The sequence below is a fragment of the Lactuca saligna genome, chromosome 9, assembly GCF_052625555.1.
Source record: "Lactuca saligna cultivar CGN05327 chromosome 9, ASM5262555v1, whole genome shotgun sequence".
Classification (NCBI taxonomy): Eukaryota; Viridiplantae; Streptophyta; class Magnoliopsida; order Asterales; family Asteraceae; genus Lactuca; species Lactuca saligna.
This window is the reverse complement of record NC_136425.1, coordinates 2,717,177-2,726,815: the sequence shown is the minus strand read 5'-3', so window position 1 is coordinate 2,726,815 and position 9,639 is coordinate 2,717,177. Positions and strand designations below refer to the sequence as shown.

The window sequence follows — 9,639 nt, the reverse complement described above, 5'->3', positions numbered from 1 at the left end:
ACCACCCTCCGCGATCATTCATCCTTATGTTGTTTTTTTTTTTTTTTTTTTTTTTTTTTTTTTTTCCAAGGGTTTTGCTCTTCTGTCGTGTACGCTCCGCGTACGCGTACTAATGGACCATTATGCATTTTTTTTATTTCAAGGGTACTAACAGTAATTACTTGATTTGGAGTGTTACATTTTCGGTATAGAATATGTACAATATCTTCTCTAGCTAATATACTATGAAAGATATTTTTGTTGTGATGATAAGATTATCTCAGTCGATACTAATATTTCTATGTTTCTTGCAAAAATTTAGTAGAAATTTCCATGGATTTTAAAGGATTTATGTTTAATGTAAAATTTATATGAATATTTGTAATTCTTATACACAATTTTGTTAAGATATTTTAACAAATATGATCATTTCATTCATTATAAAATAGTTTAGAATTTCAAATTTCATGTGATATCACAATCATTCATAGACCTGATCAAACAACATGTTTTTTGTTTAAAAACATATTCATTCAAGGTAAATAACAACCATTCGTAAACATGATGTTTTCATTTAAAGACATTCATTAAGGTTACCTAAAAAGTAAACAACCCTTTTATTCTTGCAAATAAAAGCCTTTTTAGCTCATTGTTGTAAACTTTTGGAGCATTTCAACACAGTGTTTCAAAGTTGAGGGGCTTGTTTATCGACTCACATTATGTGTGCGTCTGGTTGAGGGGCTTGCTCATTTTATCCGGAAGGTGAGAGAAATCCTACTTGTGTTCCTCTCACCATTTCACCGTTGAATTCCCCGATTCCCAAACCCTAATTTTGATCTACAACCATTGTCGTCTACGTCAATGTCACCAAGAACTATAGGAAGTTCGCGTCATGCCATAGATACCTGCACGTTCCAGCTTCATAGCTGGAGACCTTTTCATCTCCCCACCACACTCAACAAAACCCTAGAAAAATCCGATAACATCAACAATAATAACCCGACATCTTCTGCTAAACCTCACAAGCGGCCTTGCCTCTCCGATCGGGCAACCTCGTTCGCTATTGAAAACCTCGATATGTCTAAGTTGTCATTATTTGATGACGATGGTTCCCGATCGTCTGTGAAATCGAAGCGCGAGAGGATCCATTGGATGGCTAAGAAGAGGCGAAGACGTGGATCAAGGTCTGTTTCTGGTAGGAGTAGTGATAGGAGTGGGACACGGCGGAGGTGTTGTTCAGTTGGTGCTTCGAATGCGTATGGTACCTGTTCAGATTTTATGATGGCGAATAATGCCGGGACGGATTCCAGTGGGGAGTTGTTTGTGAATGGTGGAGGCGGAGGGGATGTGAATTGGACTTCGGATGCAAGTGAGGCAACTGCTAGGAATTTGCGCAGAGAGAGTAGTGGTGGTGGAGATAGAGAGATATCAAACAGTTATATGGGGTTACATCATCATCATGGGAATTTGGATAATCAGGGTAATGAATCAGGGTACGGGAGTGAACCTGGTTATAGAGGGGATGCTGAGTTCGGATATGGTGATGAGTTGGACGAAGAAGAGGATGATCCAAGGTTGTTGTTCTGGGGCAATAGATTTGGAGGTACATTGTTCATTTCCTATCTTTACAGTTGTTGTTAGCACAATCCGTGTTCAGGATGCATGTGATGTTAAGGTCCTTTGTTTACTTATATACAATCCTGAGTCCTTGACCTTTGTTTCAATATTCAGCGTGAACCTATTGAGACCAAAAACATGTCATTATGATGAGAAACAAAAGAATAGACTCATCTCATCAGCCAGCCGTGGTTATCCAGTACCAACAATTTAAAGGGCCATCTCTATTTCATCTGCAGATTTAACTCTCAAGATATGAACTTTATCCACATGAATGACCATTCACCATTCGTGAACGGATTTAGCGTATTAGCAGTAGCATATGGTATCTTTTTCCTTGTATATCATTTGAAAATCAACAGGGGCCTATTCAATGTCACAAACCACATGCTTAGTCCATAATGTTTAACATATTAGGCCAGCATACCTTTTTATTGGTGACTCATTTGTTTAAATATAATGAAAGTGTCATAAGCTGATATTTTTTAACATCATAAAGATACTCGACACTATCATCAATCATACATTTGCTCTTTTTTTTTTTTTTTTTTTTTTTTATGCTGCAAATGCAGAAATATTTTTGACACTAGTTCCTGATGGTCTTGTAATGTCTTATATTTTTTGCATCAGATGCACAAAGTATGGAGATAATTGGTGAGAATACATTGCAAAAAGCTCATCACAGGTGTCGACGCAAGAAACATGAGCTTAGAATGGTTGATGCTGCTTGAAGACACGAGCTTTTATATTAAGAGGATTAGTATAAATCGCCACAAAACAGGAACAGGTGACTGACTATTATTATTGATGCCTAATTTAACTCTTATTATGATGGGGAAGGATTTCCTGATATCTTCCACTTTAGTCCATTTTTGTGTATGTAATGTAACCTTATTGATGACACAATAGAAGAAGATTGAGAATAAAAACTTAAGCTTGGTGATTTTGTAAAGGAGGGACTTTTTATGATTCTGTTTCTATTTACTTGTATATTCAGCTAATTAATTTCATGATTTTGTTGTTTTTATGAGAGTAAAAATACTTGAGCCCCGTTCATTTATAGAATTTTAGATTTTCATTCTGTGGAATGTGGATGTTACTTATACCGTGTCACTACAAATAAATGATTGGTTAATTCACGTGTAAATAAAGATATCTATAAAGTGAATTAAAACAAGTATATTATAGTGTCTCATGTAGAATCATAAGATTATAAATATACTCGCACCTCTTACCTCCTCTCTTTAATTTTGTATTTAAGCGGCTAAAAGTGTAAACTTTAAACATCTTTTTGAACCTTAGGAAATCGACCTTATATCAGTTCAAAAGTCCAACGTAGAGCCTAAAATGTTTGTTCATGTGCCTTGAAATCGAGCTTTAAAAATTTGTCCCTTCAGTTTGGAATCAAACATTGCAGATCATACGAAGCTCCATATGGCCTCGCACCTTTGTTCATTAATCTTGAAATCGGCTGTTTTTTTGTTTTTTCTTTTTCTTTTTGTTTTTCTGCAATTGTAAGTCCTACACTTGATTGCTGTGTGTGTGTGTGTGTTTTTACTTAATCCACTTTAAACTATGAAGTATGTAATACCGTATAGTTTTTGCTTTAGGCCATGGTGCCACTGCAAATTTTGGTTCCTAAAAACTTTAAAGTCTAATTTACTGTTGTTTTCTATCTTGTCATTTTAATTTTTTATTTTCTGCGAGCGGTCATTTTAATTTTTTATAATCTGCGAGCAGATAGATGTAGACGGACTTTTTATATTTTAAACATAACTATTTTGTTTTGTTAGTCTCATGATCACTATGTTGTAAATTATATTGCAAAGTGGAAAATGTCTTGCATAATCGATCATGACAACATTGGTTGAATGTTGGCAATTTTTTTGTTTTAATTTTTTTTTTTAAAACTTATTATCACATTAAATTTATAGTGAACCAGAATAATGATATATGATGTCAGTGATAAAAAGATAAGCATGTAATTTGTAAATATTGTGCATCAACTATGCAAGTAAAAAAAGTAAAAAAAAAAAAGTAAAAAAAGTAAAAAAAAAAAAAAGGAAATATCCAAAAAAGTCCTAAAATTTTAGTTTAATTTATGAAAAAGACCTGAACTAATTTTTGTTTACAAAAAAACACAGAATACCGGTTAAAACTTTGAAAAACCCTTTCTGGTCGGTTTCGTAGATTTAACCGGTATTCTATCTCTTTTCGTTAGTTTGCTCAAAATATTATGACTTTTCTGAAAATTACTCGATAACCAAAATATTGAGACTTTTTTGAAAATTACTATTGAATTAATGAATATTATTATTAACAAGTCATTTATAAACATTTTTTTTTTTTTTTAACAAAGGAAATACATTTGTTGCTAATTTCTATGAATATAATGGTTGACTATGTACTTCTCGATTGTTTGTTGACCACTTCAAAGTCTCGATGTTCTTCCTATGTATCGTTGTGGGTGCCATAGTGAGAAATACTCTGCTAGGTGTGACCAATACAAGAGTTGATAATATTTATTAATACACAATCAATAAGTGTTTACTTTCTATTAGACATGATGCTATATAATCACATGTTATTAGAAAATATCATTACACAAATATATAGATCTTTCATTATATTTTTTAACCTAACTACCACCTAACCTCCAAACATTATATGATAACAACTATAAAATTACACACATCTATCGAGAGTGAAAAGTAAACTTTGAATGACTATTTAAATAGATAACAACCCTTCAGTTGTTTCCATATTAATTATCATTCACGGTTCACTTTTCATATTTTATAGATGTGTATTAGCTGATGGTTGTTAACATGTAAGGTATAACCGTTTGTTTCTAGGTAGGTTAAACAACATAAGAGGAACACCAACATTAGAGGAATGCTAACTAAGTTCATTTCACCATCATACCCACAACAATGCATAGAAAGAACGTAGGAAGCAATAGAGTACTTAGACCACCAATTTATTCCTAGAAATTAGCAACAAATGTATTTTCTTTTTTATAATAAAAATATTTTTTATATTTATAAATGATTTGTTAATAATAATATCCATTAATTTCATGGTAATTTTCAAAAAAGTCTCAATATTTTGGTTATTATGTAATTTTTGGAAAAATCCCAAAATTTTGAGTAAACTAACGAAAAATGACATAATTCCAGCAAAATCAGCGAAACCGACCGAAAAGGGTTTTTTCGAAGTTTTAACCGGTATTCTGTGCTTTTCTGTAAATAAAATTTAGTTTGGGATTTTTTCATAAATTGGACTAAAATTTTAGGACTTTTCTGGAGATTTTCGTAAAAAAAAAATATAAAACTCGCTGTTTTTATTTATTTATTGGGAAAACTTCATAAAAACCCAATATATTTTCATCTAATTCTTAAAAAAATCACTATATTAATTTTTAGTCCACTAAAACCTTTATATTTAAAAAAAAAATTATTTAAGTCTTTTGGATCTTAAATAAACTCAATCTATTTTCATCTAAGCATTAAATAAACCATTATAATATTTTTTTTAGTTCATCAAAAGCATTATATTTTTTGAAAATTTTCAATATGTTGGATTGTTATCATCAAACATTTGAGAATCAATTACCTAGTATTTTTGGCTATTTAAGTATTACCGAACTTGAAACCTTATATTTTAAAAAATACAAATGTTTTAACGTATAAAAAATAATATAATGTTTTTTTTTAAAGATTTAATAAAAATATATTAGATTTTTCTTAGTTTTCTCTTTATTATTTTCCTATTTTAAGGAGACAGTTTCAATTATGAGAACCTAAAAGGTCTGAATTGTAAATATGATTGAATACGAGGGTAGGGTTTGTAAGATAATTGCCAAAAGCTAATCGTCGTCGTCGCTTCATGTATTCTTCGAGTCCGCTGGTCGGCGTCGTGATCTACAGCAGAATAACAACTCAATAGAGAGCAAAAATGGCATCAAGGGGATTAACAGCGGAAGCCTTGACAGCTTACAGAGGGCTGCTGAGAGCGACTCGGAAATCATTCGCCGGAGACACCGTGATGCTCGAGGGGTCGGCGGCCGAGGTGAGGAAGAAATTTGAGGAGAACCGTCACTTGACCGCCGAACCGGAGATTCGGAAACTCCTCGACGAGGCACGCGAAGCCTCTGATTTCATATCTAACATGATTGTTCAGGCCAAACTCAATTCCCGAGGCGGCTACGGTATCATTACACTATTTTTTTCGTCACATTCTTCCGTGTGAATATACAATGAATTACCGTTTTCCACATTATCTAGTTTATGCTTTTAGTTGCTATTCATGTGTTCGCTTTACTAGAAGCTCGATGATTGATGTAGACGTGATATGATTACGATCTTAGATTGCAATGTTAAGAGCTCTTTCTGATAGGTTTTCCTGATTATTTCCGTGATTGCTACATTATAATATTTGCCGTAAATAATAGTACATCATATAATTAGTTATGTGAAATGGATAAGAATAATTTAATTAAGCAGTGAGTTCATGATCCAATTGCAATTCGAAAATTCTGGTTTTCTAGGTTTAACCTGTGATATCCGCATAGAATCTCATTTTCTTTGAAATGGATCCTTCAAGTGTTACCCTACCAACTCCTGTAAAAACAATTACAGAAGGAAGCTATAGAATTTTAAGCATCTTAGTCCATGTTCATAAGCCACTATTCAAAACCAGTAATACAGGTTTAGTTGAATTAGGGTTTCAAGATTTTAGTGATACCGATTCTGCTGCAATGAGCAAGTAGATTGGTGTCTTCCCCTTTTTAATTTTGTTTTGGAGACAGCCCTTCTGTACCTGGGAACCATTGTTGTTCCTTTACTTAATTTATTACAGTTTATTTTTGTAATCATGTGGATTAACTGTGATTTGCAAAATCAATTTTGGAAAAAGAAAGGGAAAATTATATAATTTTATTGTTGAAGAAATGTTCTTTTTATGAGTTTTGCAACGACGATGGTTATGAAACCATGCATTAAGTGTGATGATTATAAAAGTTGCATATTAGCTACTTGAAAGTAATTTCATCCTATAAATATGACTTGAAAAATTATTCAAGATTTACAAGTTCAGCTTCTTTTTAGCATTTAAGTAGCTTAGAGGAACCCCTGGTATGAGATTATTATAGTTATGGGTATCAACTAATCCACTTTGACTTGATAAATAATTTCGTTATTTATTTATAACTGCAGAAGTGAAGCCAAGCAAGGATCATGCAGGAGCAACACTCGAAGTCCCTTCTGAAGAAATTCTTAAAAATTCTGTCTGATGAAGAACTAGAAAAGCTAGCGATTAATTGTTGATCTATTTTCCCTAATTATACTGAGAGCTCATATATATTCTTGATTATGTAATTCATCATAATTATGAGATTTTCTCATCATATAAAGTATAAACTTCTTACCTTCTCTCTACTTTTCCAATCTGCACTCTTTGGATTCGATCCTCATTTAATGCTTTATATCTGCTTTCTTGTGAAAAGATCTACTGTATCGATTTTGATGGTGTGCTAAGTGCTAACTTTATGTTCTTCACTGATCACAGGGGAAAGGAATATCATAGAAGAATCCTAACACTTCATCTTCTTTCAAAATTCATGACATGTCCACCTCATTTCACATGATTCCCTAAACCCCATCTCTTTCAACTTACCACTCTTTATTGCCCTCATCCTCTTCTTGTTTTTATAGCTAACAAACACAAAAAAGGAGTTTCTTAACACTACTTTCCACCTCACCAAAAAACCTTTTTCTCTTTTATATATATTATGTTTCCATTGTTCCATCTTTTGAACTAAGAATAGGAATACCCTTTAAAACCTTTAAATAGTTCCAAGCTTTTTCAATCTCTTCAATGGCTATTTTAGTAACATCCATGTTGCTACTACTATCATGGCTAATAGCCCCATGGTACTCATGGGCGTCTGGAGATAGTGGTTATGTTGTAGATGCTTGTAATGTTACAACATATCAGGATCTTTGTATCCACTCTCTTGCTTCGTATTCAAACATTGCAAAACGGGACCCGAGTAAGTGGGCCCGGGCGGGTGTCTCGGTCACCATAGGTGAAACGAAGAACACGACTCGGTATTTATTAGGACTAAAGAAGAAGAATCGCTTCAAGGGAAGAAATCGGGTTGCGGTTTTTGATTGTGTGGATGTGTTTCAAGACACATTGGATAACCTTCACAAATCATTAGGGGTGCTTAGACAAATAAGTGCTGTAACATTTGAGACACAGATGGAGGATGTCACTACTTGGGTTAGTAGTGCACTTACTGATGAAGAAACCTGTTTAGATGGGTTTGAAGGGCAAAAAGGGAAACAAATTAAGTTGTTGGGAAGTAGAGTCAAAAGAGTCACTTATTTTACTAGTAATGCTCTTGCTCTTGTTGCTAAACTTGCTTCCACTGGGCCATAGGAATTACGACAGAGAACACCTATTTCACCATTATGCCCTTTACCCAAACTTACCCTTCTCTTGTCTTTACCATCTTTAGCATAAGCAAATAAATTGTCGATTACCATGATTGAAATATACGGAGAAGATTTCAAAGTCATGGTAAAATGAATGAAACAATGGTGTAAATGCCTTCAGCTTTGTTCCCTTTATATATCGTGGTATCAATATTTTGTGTCTTTTGCTGTATATATTTTTATATGTAATAACATCTTTGTATGATACAACCACCATGACTCATAACAGGCATAAATCACAAAGACAACAAACAATTCAAAAAAAAAAAAAAAAAAAAAAAAAAAAGGCCCGACAATAACCAACACATGTCATGGGTTTAAGTTCAAAAGTGTCTTGATCTGTTGCTTTGTGAAATGAGCAAAATCATGCTAGTGTTAGACCATAGAAACTAGAAAGTAATGGGTTAGGTAGGGAAATGTCAATAAAGTGAAAGTGAATGTTCAAATTTCCTTTTTGCTTATAGATCTGTTGGTTCTCTTTTTAGGAAAGGGATGGCGATGAAATAACTCAAAACATGTAGGGTTATTTACTTATTTCTATTTTTCTTATCTTAAGCATCAAAGCTATGACAAGTGAGTCGAGCCAACGAAATTGACTCCAATCAAGTTCAGTAGAACTTGAATTCGAGTTATTCATGTATATATTATCATGTTGAGCTCGAATATTTGAATATCCGTCTTGCAAACTTGTGAGTTTAATCAAACATGGTTATAGTTACATTTTTACTTTTTGTTTTATTTATATTACATGTTATAGAGTGACTTGAATTTCATTGCAATTAAATGTGATTTTATTTTTTAATAGTTATTTGAGTCGAGTCAAGCTAAGCTTGAAAGTCTAGATTATTTTATTGAGCTGAAGCTCGAGCATGACATTTAAGGCTTCAATCGAGCTCAAACCTAGTTTTAAGTTACAACTATATTTAAGGTTTCGATCGAGCTCAAGCCTAGTTTCAAGTTACAACTACATTTAAGGTTTTGATAGAGCTCAAGCCTAGTTTCAAGCTACAACTACATTTAAGGTTTCAATAGAGCTCAAGCCTAGTTTCAAGTTACAACTACATTTAAGGTTTCGATCAAGCTCAAGCCTAGTTTCAAGTTACAACTTTTTAGTCGAGTGACAATTAAGACCTCTTTTCTTTAGGTTTTTATGATACTTTTAGGTTGTCTTGCCTCATGGGTTTCTATTATGGGCTTTCTACTTTCCATATGAGGAACTACAAGAAATGTTTAAACGAAATGTTTAAACTACTCGTTTATCCCAAAGAAATTCTAACATGTTCAATCATCCTCATTCACCCATCAATAAATAAATAATTTGTTATAGACACCGAAAACAAACTTAAAAAGTTTTTTTCGGAACCCAAAAAAAGTTGGGTGCCAGGGAAGCTATGCAAAACCTAAAAGAATAATCTGTTTTCCATCTTTAAGCATAGAGGTTATCACCGTCTTCCCCAAGACATATTATTATTTCTTTTATTTATATAAAAATTATAATGAAGTTACCGCTCTTTATGCTTTATAAATAAATATTCGATAATAC

The 9,639-nt window shown here is 32.9% G+C and overlaps 3 protein-coding genes across 3 annotated transcripts; all 3 read left to right on the top strand.

Moving 5' to 3' along the window:
- Positions 1-712: 712 nt before the first annotated feature.
- Positions 713-2,609, top strand: LOC145014523 (LYR motif protein). Its single transcript, XM_078972908.1, has 2 exons — positions 713-1,582; positions 2,227-2,609. The coding sequence occupies exons 1-2, from the start codon at positions 841-843 to the stop codon at positions 2,325-2,327; spliced, it is 843 nt and encodes a 280-aa protein (XP_078829034.1). The 5' UTR covers positions 713-840; the 3' UTR covers positions 2,328-2,609.
- A 2,852-nt stretch (positions 2,610-5,461) lies between these two features.
- LOC145014525 (complex 1 family protein / LVR family protein) lies at positions 5,462-7,034 on the top strand. The gene is made up of 2 exons (XM_078972910.1): positions 5,462-5,806; positions 6,813-7,034. The coding sequence occupies exons 1-2, from the start codon at positions 5,554-5,556 to the stop codon at positions 6,887-6,889; spliced, it is 330 nt and encodes a 109-aa protein (XP_078829036.1). The 5' UTR covers positions 5,462-5,553; the 3' UTR covers positions 6,890-7,034.
- Positions 7,035-7,400: 366 nt separating this feature from the next.
- LOC145014524 (Plant invertase/pectin methylesterase inhibitor superfamily protein) lies at positions 7,401-8,268 on the top strand. Its single transcript, XM_078972909.1, has one exon. It carries the CDS (start codon positions 7,474-7,476, stop codon positions 8,038-8,040), a length of 567 nt encoding a protein of 188 aa, XP_078829035.1. The 5' UTR covers positions 7,401-7,473; the 3' UTR covers positions 8,041-8,268.
- The last annotated feature ends 1,371 nt before the right edge of the window (positions 8,269-9,639 follow it).

Excerpts from the sequence above, each read along its gene's own strand:
- LOC145014523 (XM_078972908.1), top strand. The coding sequence starts at position 841 with ATGTCACCAAGAACTATAGGAAGTTCGCGTCATGCCATAGATACCTGC. Across the intron at positions 1,583-2,226 it reads CTGGGGCAATAGATTTGGAG|ATGCACAAAGTATGGAGATA; the intron begins GTACATTGTTCA and ends TTTTTGCATCAG.
- LOC145014524 (XM_078972909.1), top strand. The coding sequence starts at position 7,474 with ATGGCTATTTTAGTAACATCCATGTTGCTACTACTATCATGGCTAATA.
- LOC145014525 (XM_078972910.1), top strand. The coding sequence starts at position 5,554 with ATGGCATCAAGGGGATTAACAGCGGAAGCCTTGACAGCTTACAGAGGG. Across the intron at positions 5,807-6,812 it reads CAATTCCCGAGGCGGCTACG|AAGTGAAGCCAAGCAAGGAT; the intron begins GTATCATTACAC and ends TTATAACTGCAG.